Below are 14,346 nucleotides of genomic sequence, written 5' to 3' on the forward strand. Positions count from 1 at the left end.
CTTCCTCTTCCTCTTCCTTTGCGGAGAAGGGAGAAGAAGGACATCAGAAAGTCCATATTTTCATTACCACTGGACGAAATTCCTGTGACATCATAAGTTTTAGCACCAAAACAGCAAACTGACCCCAAGAATGTTTAATAACATATATCTTATGTAATACAGTACCAGCATAAAACTGATTCAAACTATAGTTTTATTATTTATAATATGTTAAACAATATACTTTTTTTTTCACATATCCCTGCTCAGGAAGTTGTGGTCAGAGCACAGGGGTAGCTATGATACAGCACCCCTGGAGCATGGAGGGGTTAAGGCTTCTGCTCAATTGTCCATCACTGGAGCTTGAACCTGATTCATCTGGTCAACAACCCCAAGCTTTAACCACTTGAACCACCACTGTCCTCCAGTGTCTTTGCTAATTTACTCACCTCAGTATTTTCACTCTGACTGAGTGATGCAGGTGGAAATTAAAGTATTTTGAAGAAGACTCCTTGAATGTGGCATGAATACACTATATTGCCAAAAGTTTTGGGATGCCTGCTTTTACATGCACATGAATGTAATATGGAGTTGTCCCACCCTTAGCAGCTATAACAGCTTAAACTCTTCTGGGAAGGCTTTCCACAAGGTTTAGGAATGTGTTTATGGGAATTTTTGACCATTCCTCTAGAAGAACATTTGAGAGGTCAGGCACTGTTGTTGGACGAGAAGGTCTGGCTCGCAGTCTCTGCTCTAATTCATCCCAAAGGTGTTCTATGGGGTTGAGGTCAGGACTCTGTGAAGTTCCTCCACACCAAACTCACTCATCCATGTCTTTATGAACCTTGCTTTGGTCACTGGTGTGCAGTCATGTTGGAACAGGAAGGGGTCATCCCCAAACTGTTCCCACAAAGCATGAAATTGTCCACAATGTCTTGAAGCATTAAGAGTTCCTTTCACTGGAACTGAGGGGCCGAGCCCAACCCCTGAAAAACAACACTAGAAGTGTCCCAAAACTTTTGGCAGTTTACTGTATATGTGACTTGTATCCATCCATCCAGTTTCTGTTTTTTCTGTTTCCATCTGTTGTGTGACAGAGAAGAGCAAATTGGTAAATAACCACATTTAAGAGAAAATGGGGTCAAAATACAAAAAGCAGCTGTTTGGAACACACTCATCCTGCATGTGGATGTAGGACCAAGGAGATTGTCCATTTCAAGCCCTTTAAAGGCTAATAATGTTGCTAGAATGACATGCTGATGTGGGTGGATCAGGAAACTGAGATTCCCAGATTTGGAAGTAGCAGAAAATCATCAATTTATTGCAGAGGTTTATGATGGAAGAGAAGGTCCAGGGTGAGGAAAGCTTCTCAAATGACCTAATGGAAAACCCTTCTTCTGAACCGTGTTTACAATCAGAGTTTTAATATAAAGCAAATAATGATGCTGCAAAGACAGAGCAAAGAGTTTCGATCATAAGGATGTTCATGTGGATTTCCTTAAAGCCAAAATATTTAAATATATACATTTATCCATCCACCCTGGTGCCTGAATCTACAATAAGAGACTCTGGGCACAAGGTGTGGGACATGCCGGACAGGGTGCCAACATATCACAGGGCACCCACACACTTTAGAGATGCTAATCAGATTACATCACACGTCTTTAGACTGGGGGAGGAAACCAGAGAACCCGGAGGAAACCTATGAAGCACAGGGAGAACATCCACACATGCAGGTCCAACATTATTATCCTGAAGCATCATTAATGCACTAGAGAATGAAAGAGAAAGAAAAATAAGCATGTATTTTTGTGGACTGGCTATAAAACCACCATATAGATTCAAGAGTGAGTTTATTTACACTGTACTGACGAACCACTGAACTAATTTCTGTTCATTTTATTTAATAGAACTTTTATTTAATAGAATTTTTATTTCTAGTTTTTTTTTAAATTTCTATTGGATGATGCAAGATGTGATAAATCCAACACATTATCTTTATTATTATTATAATAATTATTATCATTATGAACATGATTTTTTAATCTCTCTAACAGTGCATTTAGATTTGGAAAATATTCAAGGGCATGTGGACATTAATGAATGGAGAGAGAGAGACAGACAGACAGATGGGACAGAGAGAGAGAGAGAGAGAGAGCGAGAGAGAGAGAGAGAGAGAGAGAGAGAGAGCAGGGCAGGGGGGGCAGAGAGAGAGAGGGAGAGAGAGAGAGAGAGAGAGAGAGAGAGAGAGAGAGAGAGAGAGAGAGAGCGGGGCAGGGGGGGCAGAGAGAGAGGGAGAGAAAGAGAGAGAAAGGAAAGAGAGAGACAGACAGAAAGGGGGGCAGAAAGAGTGAGAGGGAGACAGAGGGCGGGGGCAGAGGGGGGGAGAGGGAAAGGGAAAGAGAGAGGGAGGGAGAGAGGGTAAGAGAGAGAAAGAGAGAGGGAGGGAGAGACAGGGAGGAAGGAAGAGAGAGAGAGAGAGAGAGAGAGAGAGAGAGAGAGAGAGAGAGAGAGAGAGAGAGAGAGAAAGATGGTTACCAGCTGTTTGCCTGTTTTGGGTTTTTTCCTTCACATATTTAATCATTTGCACTTGTTGAGGTTTCACAGTTACACTGAGTACAAAAATTCAGATATAAAAAACTCCTCTGTAGTGATTAACAGTGAGACCGAACTCAGCACCTGGTTAACCAGGTTACTATTTGTGGTCCAGCTGCCTCCTGTCCCGGCTGCTGGACTGCTGACCTCAGCGGCTTGTGCCTCTGTGTCTTCAAAAACTAAGAAAGTGGAGACACAGAAACCAGAGAGAGAGAGAGAGAGACAGAGGGAGGGAGGCAGAGAGAGAGAGAGAGAGAGAGAGAGAGAGGGAGAGAGAGAGAGAGGGAGAGAGACATGATCCTTGTCTCAGCAGCTGAACCACAAACACTTTCCTCAGAAATACAGATCAGTGAAACGAGTTCCTTCAGATATCCTGGTGGTCAGATAGAAAAGCTGAGGTCAGAAAAGAGACGGAATAAAACAACACCTCATGGAACACTTGAACATGAACCATTTTAAGATTTTATTAAGATCTTTGTGCTTCATTTCCTTCATTCAATTCAGGACATACATACAAACAATAAAAAATATTCATTAACTTTCATTTCTCTTTTGGAGATGCTCTTTAAAAAATCTCATCCAGAACTGAACAACTACGGAGGACAGAGAGGAGCTTCAGGCACAGAGGAACATTTTGTGTAAAAATGGATGTTTTATGGAGCTGGAGCCAGATAAGTCTCTGAGACAGAGACTAAACCTAATCCTACATTTAAATAAAGTTACGTCACCCGAAGTGGTTTAGTTCAGACAGAAGTTTAAAAATGTCCGAACTGTGACTAGGAATTGTTTATAAAGTGAGTACATAGCATCCAAGCTCATGCTTTTGGCTTTTTGGAATGTTTAGTCCCATACGTTTTACATAGAAAACACGTGATCATCTGCATCGTATCACTGTAAAAATCTCCTAAACACAAGAAGCCACTGCGGTCACTCGGAGGCCTTCAAACAGCCGACAGCTGTCTCCAGGAAACCCTTGAGCAGGGCTGGTTTTTATCAATCTGACAATAAAAATGAGAGAAATAAAAAAAATGAGGAGCAGAGATTTCCACAGCTGGTCTTCTTTCTTCCTCTTTTCCATTTCTTTCGTTCTGTTTATCTGATACAAAGGAAGTGTGTTTCTCTGTGGCTCCGTGGTAAGCTTAGAGGAGGTTATCCTCACACTGGAATGCTTTGTAGAGGAAGGAAACCACATTCTTCACAAGCTCCCTGTGGGTAAAGGGGCAGAGTGGGCTCCACAGCCTCGCTGATTGTGGTCCAGCTCTTTGATTCGATGAAAAAAAGGGAAAAAAATGCAAGCACAACACAGACTAGAACAGATTTTAGTATGACTTCCTTTCCAGAGTAATGAATGCTTACTAGGTCTGATCAGAACGAACAATGTGTTTCTCTTAGAACTCTCTTAGAACTAATTAGGAAAATGTGGTGGAAATGGTCAAGCTGAAGTGGTTGCTAAAATGTTGAAACGACATTGTCCTTATTTACAAATGTTATAGAAGTTCAGGTTGGAAGAACTTGGGTCAAAGTACCAGTAGTCCGAAATCACACATCCGCACTCGTGGACAGTTGTGACAGCCTGGGATCGGAGTCGATCTCGTATCGGTAATGATACCCCTCCCACATCTCTCTGCAGGCGTCGCGCGTTTCATAGATGCGCTTCTTGATCCCTTTCCTGTTCAGGTACAGCACAAAGAGGAACATTAGACCCACAAAACCCAGCACGAGGCCTAGGAAGACGTAGGACGTCTGCAGCGCCAGGTTGTTGCTCTCCTCCGCGTGATGGCATCCGAGAACCAAATTTCTCGCCAGCAGTAAAGAAACGTTGCGCAGTTCAACCGGGAAGACACAAACTAGCTGCTCGGCATCTACGACACGTTCCTGTGAGGCGTTTAGCAACATGATGAACGGCTCGATTCCACAGGTACACGTGTACGGGTTCTGCCCGAGGTGTAGCTTTGCTTTTGGAACGCGCTCCAACTCCATCAAGCCTTCCTTGCTGAAGGTTTTCAGAGCATTGTGGCTGAGATCTAGCTCTTCTAAGTGCTCCAAACCCAGCAAAGTCTCATTAGTAACAGATACTATGGAGTTGTTGGCTAGCTGAAGCCGGCGCAGGTTGTTCATATGGAAGAAGATGTGAGGGGGAAGAAAGATCAGGCCGTTGCTGGACAGGTCGAGCCCTAGCAGGCCGTTCAGGCTGCTCCAGCGCAGAGCTGTGGACAGGTTGGTGACTGAAGAGTGGTTATAGAGTGCTCGACTGAAATTCAGCTCTCTCAGCGTGTGGTTGTGAATCATGAAGGCCTCTGGGTGAATTAACACCAGCTGGTTGCTGCTCAGGTCCAATGATCTGAGGTTACGCAGACTGGAGAAGGTGCGAGACTCCACTTCGGATATTCTACACAAGGAAAAAAAAAGGCTCAATCACTGTGTCATTTTAGATTTGCTGCTTTCAGACTCTCTACAACACCAGACTTTTCAGTATCGTGCATGCTGTAATAATTTTTTTTTTTTACCTGTTGTTGCTGAGTGATAACGTTGTCACATTGTCCAGCCCTTTGAAACACTCCGGACCAATTCGGCTAATGTGGTTGCCTGTGATAAACAAATTCCTTGTGTAGGTAGGAATGCCGGTCGGTATGTCCCGAAGATCTTTAGAAACGCATTTCACAGTTTGTGCAGCTTCCGAGCATTCGCAGCCTGCAGGACACGACGCAGAGCGCGTCGCGTGGACGCAGAGCAACGCGAACACGACGCGCAGCACGAACGCGGACATGTCGCTAAGCGTAAAAAAACGAAGCCTTTTAAACTTTCTCTAAATTCTCCGCGAACGAGTGAGGTTAAAGTGAGCGAACAAACGTGCATCTGTTTTTTTGTTTTTTTTTTGGTTCGTAAAAAGCAAAATCACTGAATGATGTCCCTTTAGAAACTAAAACAAATCCTGAAAAAAAAGTTTGCGTGCCCTGGTGTGCACGCGCTCCTTCCCCCCGAAATGCGACGACTCTGTGAATAACGTGGATCTGGCGTGGTGCTGGGCGGAACTTAGGAACTTTCTGAATGATCCCGCGGTGCTCTCAGCTCCCTCTGCATCCTGGAGAAGCCGCATGTAGTGAAGTGAGAGGCAGCAGCTGATTAACATGAGAAAGGGAAGCATCTGAACTCCTCTGGAACAATGAAATGAAAGCCGCAGCGCTGGACACACGCTTGGAGGAGGGGAGGATGAAGAGGAGGAGGAGGAGGTGGTAAAGAGCGACCTACTCATGTCTGAGAGGAACACATAACCCAAAATACACAAATCACAAGTTAAAAACTAACAAACAAAAAAAAAAGTTGCACGGCATTGACGTCACGTGCGGTCCAGTACTGGGGTCAGTATCAGTGTTTTCTGCTCTTCACCCTGGATATGTTAAAAACCTGGACAAAACATTTTTTAAAAGCAAATCACTAGAGTGCATTAATTATCCTCTTAGTAAAGATATTCACAAAATGCACTGCAATAAGCTAGTATTCTAGCATTCTAGTATTGGCACCCCCTGGCTCTGCATTCCTAATAAACTGACCACGAAGAGCTCCTTTATGCAACTCTTCTCTTCTCTAGAGCTTCCTTCTCAGGATGAAGATCAATGCTCTGGATTGAGCACATTTTATTTTCTAACTTCTCGTTAGAAATTCTCCTCGTATTTTGCTCCATCCGTCATCCGTTCAGCTCGAACCGGTTTCTCAGATCCTGCTGATGAACACCTTCTCCTCAGCATGTGGTTGGTTTTAGCCTGGATGGTGTTCTCGCATTATATCAAAAGAATGGAGAAAAGTCTTCAGCTCTCTCTAACAGATGTTCTCCTGGTCCTTCTTCGGATTCATGATGGAGCTCCTGAGAAGATGGAAAGCTTCGACATGGTTTTATTTCCTTCGCTCAGATCTATATCTTCCTACTGTTTGATCATGGAGTGTTCCTTGGAGTTCAGGGTTTGGTATCATGCTTTATGGGAACTCGTACAAATCTTTGGAAATAATTCACTCAAACTCCAGAAACATCTCAAACCACTGACCAGTCAGAAAATTACCTTATTTGTGAGAGAAGGAAAGTGGGTTAAAATTGTTAACTCTTTATATCTGAGCAGAAGAACATCTCAGAACCTTCCCGAGGTGGATGAGCTACAAGGGGTTCTATTCAGTCGAATTTCTGATTCAGTCAGCCTACACTGGTCACCATCTTTGTGTCAGTGTGAAGGAGGGTGAGGTGATTCCATTTTGACCAATGGGACTTGTATCCATGGTAACCAGAACCACCTTCTCTTGGACAGGACCATGAGTTTAACCTAAACCAAGACGTTCGAGATGATAGTGATTATTGTGTATCCGGAACCAGCAGGGGCCGCTCTCCTCACACACTCAAGGAGACTGAAGATCTTTAGCAAGAACGTCTGAAGAGCTGACTAAACCCCGGCTACCTGCTGTTCTAAAGAACGAGCGAGTGTGAAAGAGACGGCTATTCGGCGAAGGGGGTGAGGAGGAAAGAGCCCGTGGAATTCTCCTGTCTGATTCAATGGCAACAATGGCAGGATTTTATTCAGGAACCGTAGAGATGGATCTGGTATCCTGGTCCTGGTGTAGGATTACGTTTAGGGTTTGAAACCGAATGCAGTGTTAATATGTACAATAGAGAAAAGCAAACAAAACCAGGCTTGACATAATGGTCAGAATAAACTCTGTATATAATACAAAAGCGCACGTTTCACGAGGACACGTCAGGACGTCCCTCAGGCCGGGAAGAAGAACTACAGATATCGTTTCTGTGTGTTTTTATTTAAAGAAGTTTATTAAAACATTTTATATTTCTTCTTTACAGGAAGAACAGAGTTGTGCTTTTACTGGCGTGCAAACTGACACACACACACACACACACACACACACACACACATATCCTGGAAATGAGGTGTACGTGTTTTAAAGGAAACCGATTCAGTTTGATCATCTGTGGTGTGATGAGGCAGAATTTTCTTCTATAGATGCCATTGATAAGGATATCAGTATAGAGAATATTAATTAAGATTAAATAATTTTATTTTAAATTTGATATTTTGTGTGTATCTTGTTACTGACAAAAATTTCCCTCATGGGATCAATAAATTATATCTAATGCTAATTTTGGTGGTTAACTATCATTTCAAACATCATTTCTTTACTGGTCAGTAGAATTACTATGAAAGTGACCGGAGCAGGAGACCACCGGGTGAAAATCCAGTCCACAGGAAACCCACATGGACACGAGGAGAGCAATGATTTTCTCTACAGACAGAAAGACCAGGAGCGGTGATGCTACAGCAATAAAGATCAAAAATACTCCTGGTGTTGACCGTTGTGCGTGTGTATATAAAATGACCTGGACACTAATGCTGTTGAAAACACGAAGACAAAATTCTGCAAATTAGTGACGTTAAATTGTCTAAACGAAGAGTGTTATGATTGTGGGACAGAATAATGATCCAGATATAAATCAGCACCACTGATTTCACACTTTGGAAGACGAGCGTTTGAGAACATGCTGGAGAACCCGTGTGATGGGTTTCACGTCTCAGGCTTAAGATTAGGTTTTGGAACGTTCCTCATCTGCATGCGGACCAGTCTGTTGTCCGGTGTAGTCCCGCCCCACGTTCGGTAGTTCGAGTCCCACGTCATGGTCTGAACCGGGATCTCCACCGGGTCTCTATGGCCCTCTTTTCACGTACGACCCCCGGTGTGGTCATCGCAAGTTCATGTAGAGAGCCAGAGCCACGATGACGCTGCAGAGTATGATGAAGGGCAACCAGGTCTTCAGAAAGCCGGTGCAGCTGCAGGAGAGAGACAGACTGGGGTGAATTGTTATTATTAGAAACGATACATGGTGAATAAGAACCACACGGTCTTAAATTCAGACAGGCCACTTTATTAGGAACACCTGTGTATTCGTGTAGCCTTCATGATGAAGATGAGAGGAAAACAACCAGTTTTGAGCGGTCAGAGAGGATACAGTTACTCTTACTCTCTCTCACACACACACACACACTCACATTCTCTCTCTCACACATATACACTCTCTCACACTCTCATTCTCTCTCTCTCTCTCACACACACACACTCACATTCTCTCTCTCTCACACATATACACTCTCTCACACTCACTCACACTCTCATTCTCTCTCTCTCACACACACTCTTATTCTCTCTCACATACACACACTCATTCTCTCTCTCTCTCACACACATTCTTATTCTCTCTCTCTCACACACACACACACACACACACTCTTATTCTCTCTCTCTGTCTCTCACACACACACACACACACTCATTCTCTCTCTCTCACACACACACTCTTATTCTCTCTCTCTCTCTCACACACACTCTTATTCTCTCTCTCTGTCTCTCACACACACACACTCTCATTCTCTCTCTCACACTCTCATTCTCTCTCTCTCACACACACACACTCTCTCTCTCTCTCTCTCTCTCACACACTCTTATTCTCTCTCTCACACACACACACACACACTCATTCTCTCTCTCTCACACTCATTCTCTCTCTCACACACACACACACACATTCTCTCTCACTCACACTCATTCTCTCTCTCTCTCACACACACTCTCTCTCTCTCTCTCTCTCTCTCTCACACACTCTTATTCTCTCTCTCTGTCTCTCACACACACACTCATTCTCTCTCTCTCACACTCATTCTCTCTCTCACACACACACACACACACACACATTCTCTCTCACTCACACAGGTACGAAGTTGATGTGTTTTCAATACCATTTCTTATCATTTGACTTTATTCAGGACCTGGTTTGTCTTGAAGATGCACTAAATATAGAAACTCATATTTCCAGAACACACAGAAAACAGCCCTGAGGGAGGCTTTACCAGCTGCTCCAACACCTCGTCCTACAGAGCACGCAGCGTGTGAGGAAGAAACACACTGCTGTAGTGAATGTACAATGTGACTTTTTTCAAGTTTTCTGACCTGATGTTTGTGTAGCGTTTCTGGAAGTGTCTCCAGTGTCGGTTCAGTCGGCAGTAATACTGATCCTTTAAAGATTTTCAAACTTTTTTGAAACTGCTGGACAAGCGCTGGAGGACAGGAAATGACAATAAACAGGACTCTAGAGTTTACTGCTGGACGTTCTGGACACAGACGTGTAGAAAGCAGACTCGGTAATGAGCCATGAGTCATTAATGTGTGTGTGAACAGACTGGGGTAAAACTGGACACTTCTCGAGGTCAGAGGGCAAGCTGCTTCTGCAGTCTGATGGACTGTGGGCTTTGTTGTAGTTTTGCATTCCGGATGCATCCGTGTTGGTATGGATGTTCTCCTTAATGATTATGTGGAGCCTCCTGATGACCCTGGCCTGGACAAGGCTCTCTTGCTGTTCTGTTCACCCAGAGATGATGAGCCCTCAATCGCAGGGCTATAAAAGCTGCTGAGGATTCTGCTTGGTGTCCTAAAATTTCCTCAGGTTTGACCCTCAGAACACTGACGTGAACTGCTGATGGAGACTCACTGATACACGTGGGGAGAGACGTCTGTCTGATCTGAACCCAGAGAAGAGCAACTGTAGCACAAACGATCATAAAGATCACACAGAGCATCATAGCTTGGTGTTTACGGCGCTGCATAGTGACCATGCCGACTCCTGGACACCACACATGACTCCTACACTGGACATCAGAACTGGACCATGGAGCAATGGATGAAGGAGTCTGATGAATCATGTTTTTTTTCCCCCCACATCATGTGGAAGGCTGTGTGTGTGTGTGTATTTTACCTGGGGAAGAGATGAAGCCAGGAGGCAATAAGGGAAAAATGTGAGCTGGTGGAGGTGGTGTGATGCTCTGGACAACCTTCTGGGAAACTTGGATGTTATCTTGACAGGAATCACCTACCAAAACATTGCTGCAGACCAAGTACACGTCTCCACGGTAACGGTGTTCCCTAACATCAGCATCATCTTTCATCGGGAGGATGCTACCTAACACAGTGTGAACAGGAACGACGTGAGGAACATGACAAAGATCTGATCAGGTGTCTGTGGGATGTGCTGGACATTCTCGTCAGATCCATGAATTCTGCAGATTCCACAGCACACCTTCAGAGGGTCTTGTGGAGATCAGAGCTGGTTTTGGTGGAACATGGAGAGCTTCACTATATAAGGCGAAAGTTTAAGGAGAATAACAACACTGGAACGTGAAATAAAAATGCCGTTAGAAGGAAAATAATGAAGTTAATCTCTTATAAATGTTGCAGAAATTAAAGTGAGGATTATTTACTCATTATATTTTTTCATTTTAAAATGACACAATAACACAATAAGCTATTAAACGTACGTCTCGGATCGTCTCACAACAGCGACGCATTTCATTGTGGGATAAACGTTAACGAGTTCAGATAGAGCCGCAAATCAAAACAGCTTTAATGGACAACTGACATTTTCTTTCTTTTCTTCCATTAACGTAACTCCACCTTCTATTATTCCCCGCTCGGTCATTTAGACGGCAGCTGGCCACTGCACCTGCTGTCAGCTTGTTGACTCTGCGTTTAAAAGCTGCTCGCTGTTGACACACGAATCCCTTTAATGTCCATCAGCTTCATACAACACGTTCATCAGCGAGGCGGCACGCAGATCCAGCAAACACAAGCAAATCTATAACAGCAGAAATCCTCTAAATCCTAAAGAAATGTTAACAACGGTCACTTCAGCGTCTGGGGAACGGCTCAGGGGTGGAGGTGAGGAGAAAACCGCCTCTTACTGGCATCACAGGCTTTCTGGGGATTAGTTCTGATTGTTATGCTGCGGTGAGACACCTCTTGGAAGAGACAAGTAAAAATTCTTATGAATGTGTGAATGCAATTTAAGGCACAAACATACACCGACCGGCCACTTTAATAGGAACATTCAGGCAATAATTCAATGGTCTGTCAGCGGCACAGGACATAAAATCAAGAGCTTCACATCCAGCATCAGACTGGGGAAATAACTCACTGCTCTCTCCCTCTACAGCACTCTCTATATAGCTGATTTTAAAACTTGCACACAAGTAAGTAACCTGATTAGACATGCAGCACATGACAAATAAAAAATGATGGTCGAGTGGTTGTGAAAACTGTTGGGGGGTGGGGGGGTGGCAAGAACTCGCTCCGGTCAGGAAGCCTGTGGTCACATCGGTCATTTTCTCTACAGGTCCACTGCAGCTCCTGGAGCTTACAGAACATCAGCAGGAACAGAGAAGGGCTTAAGATCTTAAGAAATTAAATACTTAACGGTTAGAGAGTTAATCTTTAAGTAGACTAAAGTAGCTTTAACAGAAAAAGGAAATGTAACAGACTGATTTAAGGGGATTAGTCCACAACCTTGCTTATGAGTGAGGGAATGAGGTCTTAATGGGAATGAGGTCTTAAAGGAATGAAGTCTTAATGGGAATGAGGTCTTAAAGGGAAGGAGGTTTAAAGGGAAGGAGGTCATGAAGGGAATGAAATCTTAAAGGGAATGAAGACTTAAAGGGAACGGAGTCTTAAAGAGAACGAGGTCTTAAAGAGAACGAGGTCTTAAAGGGAATAAAGTCTTAAAAGGAACAAGGTCTTAAAGAGAATGAAATCTTAATAGGAATGAGGTCTAACTGTCTGTTGAATAAATATAATAATTGGCTAATAAAATCCAATAAAAAATTGAATAAATAAATAAAAATAAATAAAAATAAATAAAATCCAGCCCCGCCCCCCGCTAGACCCACAAACATCATGTGTGCACCAGTAAAATCCTGATTCCACTGAATGACGTGGATTTCTATCTGACCCCACCCCCGGCTCTGCGTCCCCCTCACCTGACGTGTTTGGCGTTGAGGAGGGCGAACAGACAGACGTTCACCATGTTCCATGAGGTGCTGTTGTCGTAGCGCATGAGGTTCAACGCCATGGCCACGTGCGAGTGACAATTATCACAGCAGAGGTTGTGCTGAAGAAAGAACGAAAAGGAAAGCAAGTGATTTACTGTCGCTATGGAAACCTGTGTGTGTGTGTGTGTGTGTGTGGCAGTGAATACAGGACACACAGTAAACACACACTAATGCACTTTACCATCCTGTGCCTGTATTCCTCTGAAGCGTCACGAACTGCCGTGTCCCAGGCGTTGGAGCCGCCAGCATAAACTTTACTGACGTCCAGCATCCAGTACCTGAGCAGAAACATCTTACTGAACATCTGGATGTAGAATGTTATCTAAAGGATTTACTTTACAAACTAAAACGGACTATTTTATAAAAGTTACTTTGAACTCACTTTGTTGGTCTTCCGAACGCCATGTTGTCTTCCTGCAACACAACACATACAACAGTGAGACTTCCTCTACCATGCTTCCTGGATTTCTTCCACATGATTGTGCTCAGGGGGCGGAGCCACAAGCTCAGAGGAAAACGCTATCTCTCCTCTTCTGCATGCATATCTCTGTGATTGACAGGAGACACTGAGTAAGCCCTGCCCACCTATTATATATATACATGTATAGATAGATAGATAGATAGATAGATAGATAGATAGATAGATAGATAGATAGATACTTTATCTATCTAATGGGTGGGCGGGGCTTACTCAGTGTCTCCTGTCAATCACAGAGATGGTCTATAAGCTGATGCATGCAGTAGAGGAGAGACAGCGCTCTGAGCGTAGACTCAGCAGGTTGCTCCAGGATTCGTGATCACATCTGTTAGTTATAATGATATTAATCCTACAATTATTATTAATCTACAAACCCACCGATACGAAGTAAGGTCCAGCAAAGTCACGGATCACGCCCGCAGACGTGCAGATCCCCATGTGACCAATGAATGGAAACAGCCATCTGAAACAAACAAAAAGGGCGGTTTAGTGTCTTTTAGTGTCACTGTGTGTAAGAAAATGTCACTCTCAGACCGAATGAAGTGGACATGTGGTCCTAGGGGTCAGTTCTTATTATAGTGGAGCTCCTCTGGGGTCATTATTTCCTGTAGATAAACTAATGCCGTCCGAATAGAGCTTCGGACAGACTCACTGTGGATCTTTACACAACATGGTACAGACACCGAAACACCACAGAACATCTGGATTTCACTCTCTCCTACCCTTCCAGCTGTTTGGGGCTGTAGTTGACAGCTGTCACACAGGAAGTGACGCGTTTCTCCACATTTCTGACTCGTTGTAGCTTCCGTGTTAGCAGTTTCAGCCAAATAAAAGTATTTTTGAACAAGAAAACTCTAGTAGAGGAAGAAAAAAACTCACGATAATACAGGGATCGGTGTCCACACGATACAGTATGGATATCGACTGGTGTTCAGGTCGATCTTCTCAAACGCTATTTGATAATTCTTCACCGACTCTATTTCAACAACATCCGCCATTACCGTGAAAACCGGAAGTTCTCACCAGCCGCTTCCGGTCTGCGGCTGGGGACTGGCGGAGTGATACTGAGGCGCTGCTTCTCTGATTTTAAGAAAGTTTCACATTAAAAAATAATTGATATCATGTGTTTATTTGTTCATCAGATTAAATGTATATCGTATATGTGGCAAAAAAATAAAATAATAAAAAAAAAGCTGTACGTAAGAATAGGAACTACTTTTCCGTGTGGCTTCTCTCTCTCTCTCTCTCTCTCTCTCTCTTTCTCTGTCTCTCTCTCTCTCACACACACACACAGCACGCTTTATTTGAATGTACAGAATTGCAGAAGCATTACAGGGAAGAGAAGAGCTGTTCCTAATAAATATTACTTAT

At 43.6% G+C, this 14,346-nt stretch overlaps 2 protein-coding genes across 3 annotated transcripts; both read right to left on the reverse strand.

Moving 5' to 3' along the window:
- Positions 1-3,028: 3,028 nt before the first annotated feature.
- Positions 3,029-5,800, reverse strand: tpbga (trophoblast glycoprotein a). Its single transcript, XM_058404832.1, has 2 exons — positions 5,082-5,800; positions 3,029-4,963 (listed from the first exon to the last, which is right to left on the reverse strand). The coding sequence occupies exons 1-2, from the start codon at positions 5,339-5,341 to the stop codon at positions 4,114-4,116; spliced, it is 1,110 nt and encodes a 369-aa protein (XP_058260815.1). The 5' UTR covers positions 5,342-5,800; the 3' UTR covers positions 3,029-4,113.
- A 1,563-nt stretch (positions 5,801-7,363) lies between these two features.
- On the reverse strand, positions 7,364-14,010 carry tmem222b (transmembrane protein 222b). Of its 2 annotated transcripts, XM_058404833.1 has the most exons (6): positions 13,855-14,010; positions 13,354-13,438; positions 12,880-12,911; positions 12,679-12,775; positions 12,426-12,556; positions 7,364-8,396 (listed from the first exon to the last, which is right to left on the reverse strand). In XM_058404833.1, the coding sequence occupies exons 1-6, from the start codon at positions 13,971-13,973 to the stop codon at positions 8,309-8,311; spliced, it is 552 nt and encodes a 183-aa protein (XP_058260816.1). In that variant the 5' UTR covers positions 13,974-14,010; the 3' UTR covers positions 7,364-8,308. The 2 variants fall into 2 exon arrangements, with proteins under 2 accessions (XP_058260816.1, XP_058260817.1); XM_058404834.1 differs by lacking the exon at positions 12,426-12,556.
- Positions 14,011-14,346: the final 336 nt, after the last annotated feature.

The sequence above is a fragment of the Hemibagrus wyckioides genome, linkage group LG12 (assembly GCF_019097595.1).
Source record: "Hemibagrus wyckioides isolate EC202008001 linkage group LG12, SWU_Hwy_1.0, whole genome shotgun sequence".
NCBI lineage: Eukaryota > Metazoa > Chordata > Actinopteri > Siluriformes > Bagridae > Hemibagrus > Hemibagrus wyckioides.

Bases quoted from the DNA above. Each gene is read 5' to 3' on its own strand.
- tpbga (XM_058404832.1), bottom strand. From the start codon at position 5,341: ATGTCCGCGTTCGTGCTGCGCGTCGTGTTCGCGTTGCTCTGCGTCCAC. The intron at 4,964-5,081 runs GTAAAAAAAAAA...TTCCTTGTGTAG, and splicing joins TTATCACTCAGCAACAACAG to AATATCCGAAGTGGAGTCTC.
- tmem222b (XM_058404833.1), bottom strand. From the start codon at position 13,973: ATGGCGGATGTTGTTGAAATAGAGTCGGTGAAGAATTATCAAATAGCG. The intron at 12,912-13,353 runs GTGGGTTTGTAG...GTTGTGTTGCAG, and splicing joins CTGGACCTTACTTCGTATCG to GAAGACAACATGGCGTTCGG. The intron at 12,776-12,879 runs GTGAGTTCAAAG...GTTTCTGCTCAG, and splicing joins GCGTTCGGAAGACCAACAAA to GTACTGGATGCTGGACGTCA.